We start from the raw sequence: 15,644 nt of genomic DNA on the forward strand, positions 1-15,644 counted from the left end.
ACGTGAATGCCCTATCTGGGTTGAAGTGGAAAATTGTCCGACTGTCTATTGGCCACTATTAAAGGATGCTATGGCCGTTGTGGGCACTGTTCTGGTTCCCCCGAGCCTAAGGGCCATAAATCGTAACCATTTGTGTATGTTATGGGACACTGCTAGGAAAAGGCTTGCTTGGTTATGTCTTAATTGCTCTGGCATGGATCCTTTGCACTTTCGTTTGAAATGGGGCAACTTTGCAAGACATTGCTTTTTGTGTGGGAAATTGGGGCATTTTATGGCCGAATGCCCAGAGAAGCAACAGACTTCAGATGCTAAGCATGTTGCGCTGCCCATAGAAGATATGGTGTGCGATGTTCCATCGCAGGCTGCCACCTAGCCACCTAAAGTTTTGGATAAAGGTAAATAGCATGTTTCGGGTTTGGATTCCCGCGGCAATGACTGGGTGGATGTACGTGCAAAAAAAGGTAAAAGGCTTGATGCTGGCCTGGCGGATACTGGGCCTAATGCTTCACAGGATTACATGCGCTGGAAAGAGATGTCTTCAGAGCATCCTGCTCATCCTATGGTTTCTTCTGCACCTCGTAATCAGTCTACTAGGAAAGTCTATTTGGACGGTCCAAAGGGCCCACCTGCTAAGTTGGCTTTTGATAATAGAGGTAATGTGATTACCCCATGGGATCGTCGTTATCCCCGCTCCACCCCCAAGACAGTGGATATTCCCTCTACTTCTAAAGCCGGCCGTCAAAACTCTTTTGCTGTGTTAGCTGATTTTTGGATGAGGGAGTCCTTGACATTCTAGCAGAAAAGGTTAAATCGAGGCAAGCTGTGCCTTTTCTGATTTTCTTTTGAATACACATGAAGATAGCCACGTGGAATGTGCGAGGCATTTGTTCTCGCCATAAGCAACATGCCATGTGGATTGAATTGCATGAGAATCGGTGGGATGTCTTGTGTGTTGTTGAGCACAAGAGTCACGGTGAAGTAGGAAAAGTTGTGGATTGCCATGGGTTTCGCTTGTTTTACGCAGGGACTCATGCCATGCATTATTTTGGTGTGCTTATGATTGTACATGAGAAATATCAGCGTGTTCTCATTAAAAATGATGTACATGGCCGTTTTGTGGTGATTGAAGTTTTATTTGAAGGAGAGATCTTATGGTTGCTGGGCCTCTATGCTCCGAATGACCCGTTATCCTACCGGGATCTTTGGAATACTTTGTAGACCTCCTTGTCACTTGGCAGACGGGGTTTTTTGATGGGGGATTTTAATATGTGTGTTGATTCTTCACAGTCCACATCAGAACATTCGGTGATGGACGCTCCGGAAAGTCGTGTGTGGAATGCTTTGCTCTTGCTGTACTTAAGCAAGATCTCTGGTCTTGGCTACATCCCTCTTCTACAGGGTTTACTTTCCATTCTGCACAGTATGCAACTACATGGTCGCGGTTGGACCGCATGTACATCATGCAGGATGATGATTTTCTTCCTGAGATGTTGGAAATGAAAGCGTTGCAGCAATATGCCTTTTCGGACCATTTCCCTCTATAGCTTCAGATACTTGCACAACCCATCGCACCTTTTAAGCAATTCCTGGATAGACTCCCTTTGCGCTTCAACTTCTCTTATTTGAAGCATTCAATCTTTCAGGGTTATATACAGCAATTGATTGATAGATTTTTATTGGACAACGCCGCTAAGGGCAATGCTTCTTTTGAACGATTGCTCTCTAATGTGCAGTGGGTTGCTCGGCAATATGGGATCCATCATGCCTCTCTTTGTCGGCGGCGTCAGCATGCAGCGGAGGACTTACTGGCTTTGGTTCGTTCTCTGCTGGGGGATACTCCAGATGATGTATTCTTGCTGTCATTGGCGATGCGTTTGGCTGATCTTATTAAAGAGTTTCAGTTGAAATCTTATCAGCAGGACAAATTGCAAAATTTGACCGACAATTTGCAAGACAGTGCTTGTCAAACTCATAAGTTCTTTCGAGCTCTACATGCATCTCCTGCTCGAGAAAATATGACCAGACTACAGGATCCAGAAGGTCGAATGGTCATTGATCCCCAGAATATTGTGACTATGTATAGGAATTATTTTATAGACCTTCCTGGTTCTTCTCCTTCACCGTCTGACCAAGTTACTCATGCACGTTCAGTTTTCTATGATTTGGTCCGCAATCAGGTTCCACTTGATATGCAAACTACTTTGGAGACAGATATTTGGGAGGCGGAGGTTATGGATGTTCTGTTACACCTGCCCAAGGATTAAAGTCCCGGTTGGGATGGTCTCACCAATGAATTCTTTGAGACTTCTGCTACCCAACTGGTGAAACCATTGACGGCTATGTTTTAGCAGGTTTGGGAAACGGGGTTCATGCCTTCCTCATGGAAAGGTCTTATTAAACTGCTTCCTAAAGTCCCTTCGCCGTCAATGTTGAAACATTGGAGACCAATTTCTTTGATGGGTTTGATGTATAAAATCTTTTCCAAAGTTATGGCGAATCGGCTCCACAAGCATCTTCCGGCCATTGTGCATCCGCTTCAATATGGTTTCATTAAGGGCCGAAACATTTTACACAATATCTTAAATGTGCAAATGGCTATTGACTATGCAAGGCACTCTAATCAGCAAGTGGTTTTGATTCAATTGGATCTGGAAAAGGCTTTTGATTATTTAGACTGGTCTTTCATTGTAGAACTTATGTCTACTATGGGCTTTGGTACTCGGATGTCCCGCTTGATCTATATTTTAAAAATAACTTATTTTGAACCCACGTGATGCACAAATACTCATGAGTAACTTACCAGAGATCATTTCCTTCATGTAGCTCCCCATCCCCTTCATCTTTCGTTACTTCTTGAGAACGTAGATAGGCAGTGGGTGAGACGAGGTGTACTGCTGCGTCAATCTTCTGAGAGGTGTTGGCAGGAAGAAGAGGGCCGTGTTGGAGATGAGGAATGAAAGAAGCAATGGAGTGGGAGAAAATTTGTGACCTAGACCATATTTTCCTCATGACCTTCCCTGTCAAGATCTCCACCCATATCACTCTTCCTCACGTTTGGATTTTAGAGTCATTATGAGGAGAGATAGAGCCCTTCAATCTTTGTTAGTTCACACATGCTGCCATTAGTACTGCCGCTTCTTCGCGAGTTATGCTAAATGGTGGTGTTACCGAGCCATTTGTCCTTGCACACTCTGTGAGACAAGGTTGCCCTTTGAGTCCTCTCTTCTTTGCCCTTGCGACTCATCCGGTTCTTTCCATGTTATCTTCCATGGCAGCTTCTACGCAGTTGTTTGGATTGTCCCTTCCCTTTGGACAGCACTTCATTACTCAATCTTTGGCTGATGACACCTTTATGATTCTGCGTGCCGAGAAGGACAATCTTTGCAAAGCACTAGATGTTTGGACGCTCTTTGGTCATGCTTCCGGTCTTCATATCAATGCTTTCAAATCAGCCATTCTTAGTTGCACGGAGCCCGATTTACAGTCATGGGGCTGGCAAGGACAGGTTGTTCCTCGTGGTTCCATTGTCAGGCATCTTGGGTACCCTTTGGGTGTTGATGTTCGGCCAAAACAACTTCTCGAGTGGATTTTACAGAAACTGGCAGCTAAGTTTCTATATTGGAAGTCGCAGGCTTGGCCCTTACATGTTCGTCTCAAAGTGGCTCAGACAATTATGTTGCCGATGCTCACATATTTCTTGCCATTGCTGCCTTGGACTACTACCACTTTGAATGCTCTCACTCGGCACATTCGTTTCATGTTATGGAAGAAGGATTCCTTGCAGGCAGGCATTTCATGGATTTCTTGGTCGCATACATGTACCCCAAACGCATGGGCGGTGGGGCTATTTTGGATGCCGAAACTTATATGCTGGCACTTTGTTGGTCTCTTTTTTGTGCCATGTGCGTGGATCACCACTCGTGGGTCGTTATAGCCCGTTATTTTCTTGAGGATCACGGGCTTCTGCATGGTAATACACAAATTCAGAGCTCCTGGTAGCATGTTCTTAATGCAGACTCGCGGTTTTCTAGTCCTTCCTCGTCCTTTCTTGTTCATTTGGTCTGCTCCTGGAAATTGGTTCTCCAGAGGGCGCGGTGGCATCCAACGGAGGACCGCTTACATACTAACTCTTTTCAATTGGAATTGTTGGCAGTTTCGCGATTACTTTCTTGGGAAGGCAAACATGAGCTTAGACCAAAATTTAACCGCATGGCACGTTTGGGCTTGACTTTAGTTGCAGATGCCACCCTTGCTAGTCGTCACGTCTTCATATCCTTTTGAACAGCCATGAGGCTTTTTAGAATCCCTCGTGGATACCGTGATTTATGGGAACAGCTTTTGTCAGTACTCCAGAGTAGGCAACCCTTTCCTGCCCTTGCTTTGGATTGTCCTTGGCAAGACTGGGACCTTGCGGGTCTGTTGAATTCGGAAAAGGCCTCAGCTAACCAAGTGTATCATCTTCTGATTAAAGATCATCAATGGCTGCTTACTAAAGCTAATACTGTATGGGGATTGCGGAAAACTTAGTCATGGTGGAAGACAACTGTGATGGAGGGCTGGTTGAACAAGACACCTTTCAAATGCAAGGTTTTTCTTTGGAGGGTGATGATTGGTGGTCTTCCACTTGCTTCAGCCCTTTCCAAGCGTCGAATCTCTAACGGCCATTGTTTCTTTCGCACCACTACTGTGGAATCGGCCCGCCATCGATTTATTTCATGCGCTCTCGCTAAGAATATCTGGTCGCTCTTGTCAGCGGTTTGGCGCGTAATGGTTGGCTTCTCGCTAAGCCCTTTTGATTGGGTTTTTGTACGACCAAAATATCCCACACCGGCACAGCCGCATATGAAGATCTTGTTTCACTTTCTTAGATACTGGGGATGCTGGCACAATTGGACCACTCGAAATGCCTTTCTTTTTGATTCAGCCTCTAATGTCCCGGCACATATTGTGAGGCTTAAAGGTCTCTTGCATTGGCAGATAGATCTCATTCGGCACTCGGGCTTACTCCCTTGGGAGGAGTTACTTCCCTGGCATATGGCAATTTCCTCTGCGTCTTTGCCATGACTTTTGTAACTCTTTTGTAGTTTAGTACTGGAGCCTTTACACATGATGGCTTAGTGTCATCGTGTATCTTGTAATCAAGTAAACTTGTACTTTTTTTCGTAATTAATACAATTACCTTTTACGAAAAAAGAGAGAGAGAGAGAGAGAGAGAGAGAGAGAGAGAGAGAGAGGCCTGGGGAGAGAGAGGAAAAAGAAAGAGAGAAAGTTGTAGGCTTGGGAGAGTCTAAAGGGCTTGTGTTTTTTTACTGAATTGTACTAATATGTACAGTATAGTATCATACACATTGTACCGTACAGATCATTCCATACTACATATAGAGACAACTATGCTCTATTCTTTGCTAAACCATAATCTTGGGGCCTGAAATCAGACCAGGAAGGTTAACATTGGTTCTATTGGTTCAACTCATGGTACTTGCTAAATGTGCTTTGCTGGTACCAAAACATGAAATGTTTGAAAGACTTTAAATGTCTCATTGAAATGTGAAACGCCTTGAGCTTAATGTCTGACTGAAACAAGTCTTCTAAATGGAAAACAATTTTCCAATTTTTTTCTCTCTCTCTTTTGAGAGTTTTTAGACAATTTGTTGTAGGATAGACATCATTTATTGACATGAAAGGATTTGCATGGTATAAATGTGTAAGTTGCAATTTATTGTTTATAAAGAAAGCTATCTCATAGATATTAGGACACTGTCACACTTGGGGTTTCGCTTGGGACTTGCCTAAAGGTGAAATGTTTCAGACGCAAGGCACATAGCTATTTATTCTTAGTTTTGGCCCTCAAAAGTGCTAATTACTTTGGTTTACTTACTTATTAAGAAATGCAATGTTTCAGGGGTAAAATGTTTTGGGCGTGAATTGTTTTGTGGTTACCTTGGTCCAACTGAAGGCTTTTTTTTTTTTTTGGGGTACAAACCTGCTAGTCTCAAACTGGCTCTTGAAGTTTGGATGTCCCTTCTTTACCTTGGGGGTTGATTGGGATATTGCATAGTTTAGTTGCCAACTTGTCATATGTAAATGGACTGTGGGAGGTTTTGAGGACCAATGCTTGTACGAAGAGTAGGGCATTGCCAATGCAACTTCACCCATTGTTATTTAGTGCCCATCTCCTAAAAGCTCGCCTAAGTGGAAAGAACATTGTGAACAGATCTTCACTCATTATTGTTTAGTACCCATGCTGTAAAAGCTTACCTGAAAAATATTGCCAAGACAATGGACAGTGTGACTGACTGTACCTTTTGTAATGTTGCACTGTGCCCGACCTATCTCTGTTGAGTCTCCGGACAAGTTTTAAGTTAGAGCCATTAAAATCTGCTCATGATGGGGCTGTTACCTGTAACCTGCATGAGGTAGTTTTGCACAGCAAGCTGATTGTGCAAAAGCAAGAATGAGATTTTCAAACTTATGATCTGCATGAATGTGAGAGGGACTGCACAAGATTGTAAAGATCTTGCTAAGAGTGTCCTATGGTAGCACTGGTCTTTTACAATGGATCAAGTTGGATTTGTGCCAAGTTGTTGAACATGCTTTGTAGTGAAATAAAACACATGCTGAAGTATGGATTTTAGGATGCAAATGATGTGCAGGATAAAAATCTCTGGAGGGAGGGTAGCAAAAAGCTTGACTTCATAGTTTCTCATGCGCATGCTTTCAATGATTTTGGGGTATGCGTGAATCTGAAATAGCTTTTGTTTCTGTGCAGAAACTTGATGAAAATGCCATTAATGATGTGCACAGAAAGGTCTTAGAGAACTACAGCAAGTGGTGCAAATACTTAAGAATATCTTCTGTAGGGTGAGGTTTAGTTGAAATAACTAATTCAAGGTTGCATGTGCTTTGATTTCTTCACATTTTGACTTGTCTGTTTTCGTGCAGGGATGATAACAAGCAAAGGAAGCTTGCTTTTGTTTCTTTGTATTTGCTTATTTGGGGTGAGGCAGCCAATGTCCGATTTCTTCCAGAGTGCATTTGCTACTTGTTTCACAATGTGAGTTTTATCCCATGGAGTAAGTTTTGGGGCCAGAGTGTTTGCTGCAACAAAGTTTTGGAGTTCATGTACTTTATTCAGAATGAGCATCTCTATCTATGTTGCTTATATTGATCCATGAAACTTTAGATATCTTGGCTCTGCATGCAAGAAATGCACCACACGTATTACAATGTTTAACCACATTGCTATTTTGAAAATGTTCTCTACAACCACATCACTCCATGTTGATCAATCTATCTGAAAGTGCCATAAAATACCACCTATATATTTATGATGGCTTCATTCAATCAGTTACAAACTCACTGCTCAGATCATCATCAATCACATTTACTATTTGGCTGCTATGCACTTCTGCAAATAAGAGATGATAACGACTCATGCTAATCACCATAAATGCAAGCCATTAGAATCATGCTCTCTCCCATTACAACATCAGCATCCTCTCATCCTTGTATATGTCCAGCAGTACCATATCCTAACCATGCTAATCCTAGGACAAGCTCAGATGTTCATGTGAGCTGCGAAAGGCAGCATATCTGAACTCTTGTTGTGCACATGCATACCATAATAACAATTAGGCATGCTGTCTCTAATCACTGCAGTCATTGTGCTGTGAAGGCTGCTGCCACTACCGTTGCAGGCAAGTACATCCCCTGAAGGATGCCTCATAATAACATCTCACTTATGTCTAGCATGAAAGCAGCCAAGAGTCTCTTGTAGATGATTCACTTATGTTTCTTAGGCTGAGAAGTCTAATCTGAGTAGAGAAATGACCATTTGGAGACTGTTTGGTTTGGTCTTGGGCCTGAACATTAGTGCAGTTGTATAAAGAGAGACCTATATGCTTTTGGTTGGCATAGTGGATTTGTTTCTCGCAGAGGGATTGTTTGGTTTGGTCTCGGCCCTTTGAGCATCGCTCGAGAGTCGATTGGTTGTCTCCACACATTCATGACAAGTTTATGTACTAGAAATCTTAGGACTGGCCTCTACATGTGTGCCTGAAAGTCCTGCTTACCTTTGCTTCCTTGGATACCTAAGTTGTTGCAGGATTTCGTGTAGCCCATATGTTACATCCCTGGACATCCAAATGGGCACTACTAGCATTGATCATGGTGGTTTTCTCAGCAACCTTGGTACTTGTCCACATTAATTGAAGACCCGGACACCAGAGTAGTAATTTTGATTGAAGAAATTGCAGCTGATTCAAGGGGTAGCTCTATAGTGATTTGCTTTGGTTTGCATGCAAGAGCTCGAAGACCAATTTGTGCCCGAATTGTAGCCCTATCAAGGGGCAAATCGATTCTTATTGCTGCTGGTCATTTATGACAGCCCAATGTATTGAAGTTGGAAGGAGATCAGTCCATATCTTTGTGTATTTCAACTTAGTTCCTTACAAGTTAAGGAAATACCACAAGAGTCGCTAGTTGTTGGGGCCGATTGGGTGTTGGATGTCCAATATTAATCGGTAAAGTGTGTACTTTCAAATTTGTGATTTTATTGCTTGTTGTAAATTGTGTTGAATCAGGCTAACCACCACTGTATTTGAGAAGGGAGGCTGATTTCATGGTTCCATTGCTGGGATCACATTAATTCTTTTGAGTAGGTGGGCTGTTGGCACATGGTTGTAAGCGAGAGTTGTTGCACATTACTTCATTTGTGATCAGATGGGTGCAATTCAGGAAGCATGTCATCATACTCTAGTAAAATGGTTTCAAACTATGATGATGCTTCGTAGTCTAAAGGTTCACAGAGCATTGGGGGAAATGCAATACTTAATCTTGGAATGGGCACTCAGCATAGGCAACATCATGACATCTTGGTTTTGACCAAGACATGGGATCCTCTGTGAAGAAATACCCTAACACAGAAACACAAATAACACTGTATGACAGCATAGATTGATAGAAGAACATAGTTAGGGTTAGGGTAACTCAGAGACAACGAACACAATTAATGAAAGAAGTGGTATGACTACTGAATATACAATGCTCATGTAGCAAACACACTATGCAGTGAATGAATATTGAATCTTGAACTCATGTATCTCAAGGATCAGGGCAAGGGTAATGAGCTGGAGAGTGTGTTGTACTCCGAACGGATCCCGAATCGCAACAAGGCAGCCTCCAAGTGTCGAACAACAGTAAACACACCTTGTGTCTGGTTGGACTTGATACAGACGGCTGTCTAGAGAGAGAGTGTGTGCTGTAAATGCAGGTTGAGGAGAGAAAAACTGCAAGCGCAAGTTGAGGAGAGAAAATCTGCAAATGCAGGTTGAGATGATAATGGCGACAACTGGAGGATAGAGAAAACTGGCAAGGCGGCAGATGGGGCCTGCAAATGCAGCAGTATGTTGACGTGGTAGGCTGTACAATAGTTGGATGGGTGCACATTAGTAGTCACATGGATGAAAATAGAAGGAAAATGATGATGGAGGGTTGGAATCAGGCGCGAGTTGAGTGAAGACTGCAATGGACAGCTTGGACTGTGATGTCCTTTGCGAACGGGGTGTGGGCAGCAAGCTGAAAACACTTGAAACCTGTAAAAACGAGATTAAGGCTGAATGGAGGGCAACATACCTCTTTATAGAAAGTTTAGGCCCTCCCAAGTGGGTTTGTGCTGATGGGAAACAGACAGTCTCTAAGAACACATTTCTTTTAAATAAACAAGGTTTCTTCCTTAATTAAGCATGTTTTGGGATTGTTTTCTGAAGCTAATGCATTTTTAGCTCAAGACCTCCTCTCGGGCCCACCCTTTTTCTTTATCTTTTATCCCAAGGTGTCCCACCCCAAAGCAGCTAGAGTATCAGACAAAGGGTGCGTGTCCGTTGCTCAGTGGCCTACTAAGACTACAGAGATGATGGTTATCTTACCAAGGGAGCCCAATTGATCACCCCAGAGAGGCCAGGGCATCGGACAAAGGGTGCACATCGATTGCCCAGTGGCCTACCAAGTCCTACAAAGGCGGATGGAGTTAGCTATGGATTTTTTTTTTTTTTTGGGAGGGCTTTGTAGTTTTGATAGATTTAACATTAATTGAGGGTTTCAAATTAGTTTTCATCCTATTGAGTATCCGTTCTTCAAACGGGAGAGTAATAAGGGATGGTCAAACCCAAGATCTTCACAAAACAAGGATACTATTCCTACCATTACTGTGTATTGGCGAAGAAGAAAAATGACTAAGGTGTGGGTGTCACAGATATAGCAAAGATATGGAGCAATCAAGATAAGCAGAGTTAGCAAGCAAGCAAGCCAGCAAGCAAGCAAGCAAGCTAGGGAGAACTGCCTTGGAGATTGCCATGTGCAATGCCACGAATATGGTGGATCCAAAGTTGTGACCACTCCACAAGACCGAAAACGGATAAATGGGCACAGATGCATGCTTATATGAATAGAATGCCAATGCATGGGGTAATGTAAAGGAAGATGTAAGATGTCAATCTCACGCAAAATGCGATGAAATGGTGCCACTCGGACAACGCTCTTGCAAGGAAATTGTTCACTTGCCCAAGTGCCCTTTTACAATCATGTCAACTTGACGAAGTTACAAATGTCTATAAGTATAATACAAAGGAATAAATGAATGAATGAATGTCTAAAATTGTAAGCATTGTTACTGTCACTATCAAGAGAAGTAGCCGCTTTCTCTTAAACTGGAAGGGAAAGTAAGAGGGAAGCATCCTCTCGGAAAGTAAGAGGGAAGCATCCTCTCCTCATCAATCTGAAGTAGGGGAGGGTGTAAGCCGATCCTACGTAGAAGATATTGGAGAACCGGCTGGTTGACTGCTTTGGTCAAAATGTCCGCAAAATTATCGGATGAAGGCACAAACTCTAGGTGAATAGTGCGTAGCTCAACCTGTTCTCTGGAAAAGTGGAAGTGGACTCCCACATACTATGTCGATGGTGTGGTGATTGGATTGCCCACAAGGGCAATGACATTGTGGTTGTCATAGTAGACAACAGTGGGAGAGTCACAAGGGAAGTGAAGCGCCGCAAGTCACAAGGGAAGTGAAGCGCCGCAAGTAAGCTCCTTAAGTAGATGGCCTCAGTGGTGCCATCGAAAAGAGCCCTATACTCAGTCTTGACTGTGGAAGCCACCACCATCTCTTGCTTATGGTTGGACCAAGAAATGGGAGCCATGCCCCAGGGGAAGAGGTAGTCACGATGGGAATGTCGGGTGTCAGGATCTCTTGCCCAATCAGAATCAGTGTATCTTTGCAAACATAAACCAGAACCATAAGTGAGACCATAAGAATAAATACACTGTAAATAACGCAACACACGAAGAGATGCAATCCAATGGAACATCCTAGGTGCTGTGAAATACTAACTGAGTAAGCTAAGTTTGGCCTAGTATGAATAAACCAAAGAAGTTTCTCTACAACAGACCTATAGGTATGTAGCTCTAAGGGCTGATCTAGGGTATCATTCGACAAGTGGACAATAGGATTGAGAGGCGTGGCCACTAGTCGTGTTTGATCCATATTGGACTGTTCCATGAGCTGAAGTACGCACTTCTATTGTGACACAAAAATACAACCCCGAGATCAAACCATCTCCATCCCCAAAAAGTAAGACAACAAACCGAGGTTTATCATCTCAATTGTAGCACTAAGCATTGCCTTGATTTTCGGTATTGCAGTAGAATCTGAGCCTGTGATGAGTAAGGCATCAACGTACAACACAATGTAGTTGACCCCCTTTGCAATAGATTGAACATATAAGTTCGGGTCGTAAGGGGTAGAATGGTATTTTTGAGTCTGTAAGAACTCGTCCATCGCATGGAACCAAGATTGTGGTGGTTGCTTCAGCCCATAAAGAACTTTTTGCAAGTGAAATACTTGATGCCTTGGATTCGTAGAAGTCCTCATAGACTTTCTTATCTAGATAACCATTCAGGAAGGTACTCTTGGCATTCATTTGATGTATCGGCCAACTGTGGTGGTGACTAGCGCAAGTAATAATTGAAAAGATGTCAACTGCGTAGTAGGTGCGAAGGTCTCCTCATAACTAATACCATGCTTCTATCAAAACCCTTGTACGACAAGGCGAGCCTTGTACTTGTTTGAAGTCCCATCAGCCTTTAGCTTGGCCTTAAAAATTCTCTTCATCTTGATTACTTTCTTGTGGCTCGAACGATCCATCAATGTCCAAGTCTCATTCCGGTCAATACTCTCTAGCTCCTTCTCCATGGCCTCTCGGAATTAAGGGTGTTGAAGAGCCTCTTGTTATATATTCGGCTTAGAATGCGCTATGTAAGGAGCTGTAAACAACGACGCAAATAATGCCTGAGGGGCAAGCTGAGCAGATCTTTTGGATTTCCTCTGGAGTGGAATCCAATAGTAAGATCTTTGAATTCTGCATAGTCTTTTGATACCAGTGAGGTAACGGGTCTCCTGGAGAGAGACTTGAAAGTTGAAGAATCTGCAGGTAGATCAGAAGCGGGTAGTAGACCAGGCTCAATAGGCATGTTTTGAAATGATGTAGAAGGAGGAATCGGATCGGAATTTGGTGCTGAACACTGTACAATATCCCTCTCGTCAAAGATGACGTCCCTTCTAACGATCATCTTGCTCGTTCGAGGATTGAACAAATGGTAGGCTTTTGCTCCGTAGGAATATCTGACAAAGATAAGAAGATTAGCTTGGGGAGTGAGCTTTTCTATTTTATCATCAGGCGTGTGTGTGTATGCATGACACATGAAGACTTTGAAGTGGGATATTACAGGCTGAGAGCTAAAGAATGCCTCATACAAGGTCTTCTGAGGAAGAGTCGCAGTGGGGCACTTGTTGAGAATGTACATCGCAGTGTTAGCAGTCTCAACCCAAAGGTGCTCAAGGAACTCTGCAACAAATAACATAGAGTATGCCATTTCCATGATTGTCTGGTTTCTATGCACTATGACTCCATTCAGAGAGGGGGATTTGGTAGAGATGAGCTGGTGAGAGATGCCATGCTGGTGTAGAAACTTGGAAAATTCGTGGTAGATGAACTTACCACTGCTATCACACGTCATGCAACAAAGCAATGACCCGTCTGGTTATGAACCAACAACATCCAAGTAGAAGAAAAATGTGAAAGCATTAGAGTTATGCTTGAGGAAGTATGCCCGCATGTATCTTGAATGATCATTCACTATAAAAAAGGAGTACTGTGTGCCGTTCAAGGCGGCAATGGATGTTGGTCCACAAAGATCAATGTGAATCAATCTAAGAGGTGCCTCAGCTCTATGTGTAGACTGCTGAGGGAATGGGGTACGGTATTGCTTCTTGAGCTGACATGCTTTAGAGATAGCTCAAGCTAGCTTCAAGCGAGGAAGGCCCTCAACCATCTCACGGCAAGACAACTCATAAAAAGAGTCATAGCGAAGATGCCTTAGGTGGAATGCCAAAGACACTCATTGTTCGTAGGCTTGCGAGATTGGGCTAGTGGCTGGAAGCTATGGAACACGGAGCCTTGGGTTGTCGGCTCGGTAAGAAAATGGGTCATGTGGAATAGGCCATAAGGTTGTGTCTCACCACGAGCAATCACTAAACCGGTTTGAGAGTCAAGAACCAGTTTTCTGCCTTGGGTTTTGGCGCTATGCTTGTTGCCTTTGATTGACACTCGTCGTCAAAATGGCCAGCCTTTTGACAATGTTGACAATACCTATTCTTTTTAGGTTTTGCCACTCGGGTTTGAGTTGAGACTGGGAGTTTTCTTGTGATTCCCTTGCTTAATTTTGATTTTGATTTTGATATGGATTTGAAGTCTGGTTTTGTTTGCCCTTTCCTTACTACCCCTTCTAAGGGATTATTCATATGAAATTGATCAAAGAGCCATGCACAATGCAATAGCTAACACTCAAATTCATAGAATGTGGGTTAATTGGGTAGAGAATTCACTTAATGCACAAAATTGAAGTATTTGTTAAGAAATAATGTGACTTGATTGTTAGAGGGCTTAGGAGTCCTTGTAGTGGAGAATTCGGCAAGGAGACGCTGATACTCAGCTAACTTGACTTTCAAGTCATCCCGGCCAAAGATTTTGAAGTTTTGAAGCTCATGGTCAAGATTTATTTGAGGGGTCCTATCCCGAGCCACATAGCGGTCAGTCAAGTGTGCCCATCGCTTTGTCATTAAGTCAAAATGCTGAAGCCGAGAATGAAACTCAGGCAATAAGCCCTACATCAAGTTGACAATAGTGGAGGCATTCCTAGCCTTCCATGAGCAGACGACCTCGTATGGAATAAGTGCGCGATTGGGTTGGGATTTCAACCCTTTTGCAAGATCCCATAGGTTGAGTAAGTCAAGGACATGTCTCATCAAGTTTGACCAAGTTGTGAAGTCTGACCCGTTAAAAGGAGTCTTGTCATTGAAGGCATGCTTAGTGAAAGATGAGGTAGAACCATGAGGTGTTCGGAATGTGGGGTATGATGGATGTGGAGGATAGGATGGTGGTATTGGTGGAAGAGATGGGTAGGTAGAAATAGGTGATGAGTGTCCATTGAGTGCTGATTCATGTGGAGGCGTTGGAACATGAATGTTTCCATAAGGTGCCAGTGGAGGTGGAGGCATTGGGACGCGTTAGGCCTGTCCAAATGCTAGCTAGGATAGAACATAATGACGAGAGGGTCCACTAGGTAATGCCATGGAGACAAATTGTGGCACCAACTCATTCACACTTGGAAGAGATTGAGGGGAATACCCAGGCTGCAATGATCTTGAAAGTGTGTGAGGAAACGATGGAACACCGACCGATTGAGGAAGAGATGAGGTCCTAACCGTTGTGCCTAAGTTGAAGAATCCTCGGGTGTGGTGAAAGAAAACACATGTGATCCTACATGAGTTGCAACACACGGTGCACTTAATGGAGGCCGAAAGGATGTGGCAGCGGAATAAGAGGGTGGGATGAGAGGGAGATTAAATGGATTTGTGATACGTATAAATGTGGGAAATAATGTGGATTCCGCCCTTCTTGCATGGTCAGTAGATGGATGCATTGAATCTAAAGGGTGAAATTCAGTCTTACCTTTTATTTACTTCTGGGCTCTATGCATCAAAATGAGATCGTACTCAGCTGTAGTGATCTCGAAAGGTCGTGGAACTCCATGGTAGTCCAATGTTTGTTCAGCCATGTTGGGAGCTTGTGAAGCAAGTAGTGAGGCCCACTCGGACTCGTTCCTCGATGGATTTAGCTCGGATGTGAGACCCTTCTGTTGTTCTTGCTTCTTGTGTAGAGTTTTGAGATCAAGGCCTAGGTTTCCCCTAGAGAACTTAGCTCTAATACCATGTGAAGAAATACCCTAACACAAAAATACAAATAACATCGTACGACAAAGCACAGATTGATAGAAGAACACAGTTAGGATTAGGGTAACTCAGAGACGATGGACATAGTTAATGAAAGAAGTGATATAACTATCGAATATACAATGCTCATGCAGCAAACACAGTATGCAGTGAATGAATACTGAACCTCAAACTCCTGTATCTCAAGTATCAGGGCAGGGGTAATGAATTGGAGAGAGTGTCGTACTCCGAATGGATCCCGAATCGCAGCAAGGCAGTCTCCGAGTGTCGAGCAACAGTAAACACAGCTTGTGTGTAGTT

At 43.3% G+C, this 15,644-nt stretch overlaps 1 protein-coding gene across 1 annotated transcript in view; it reads left to right on the forward strand.

Annotated features, from left to right (window-relative positions):
- The window catches only part of LOC148028937 (callose synthase 9-like), a 213,448-nt gene that overhangs the window by 74,306 nt on the left and 123,498 nt on the right, over positions 1 to 15,644 (forward strand). Inside the window, exons 8-9 of the mRNA XM_087687703.1 lie at positions 6,770 to 6,861; positions 6,943 to 7,054. Of these exons, the coding sequence (XP_087543829.1) occupies positions 6,770 to 6,861; positions 6,943 to 7,054 (204 nt within the window). The remainder of the gene's footprint in view (positions 1 to 6,769; positions 6,862 to 6,942; positions 7,055 to 15,644) is intronic.

Source organism: Lygodium microphyllum, chromosome 11 (assembly GCF_053477565.2).
Source record: "Lygodium microphyllum isolate KBCC chromosome 11, Lygodium_microphyllum_v1.1.10, whole genome shotgun sequence".
In the NCBI taxonomy this organism is placed as follows: domain Eukaryota; kingdom Viridiplantae; phylum Streptophyta; class Polypodiopsida; order Schizaeales; family Lygodiaceae; genus Lygodium; species Lygodium microphyllum.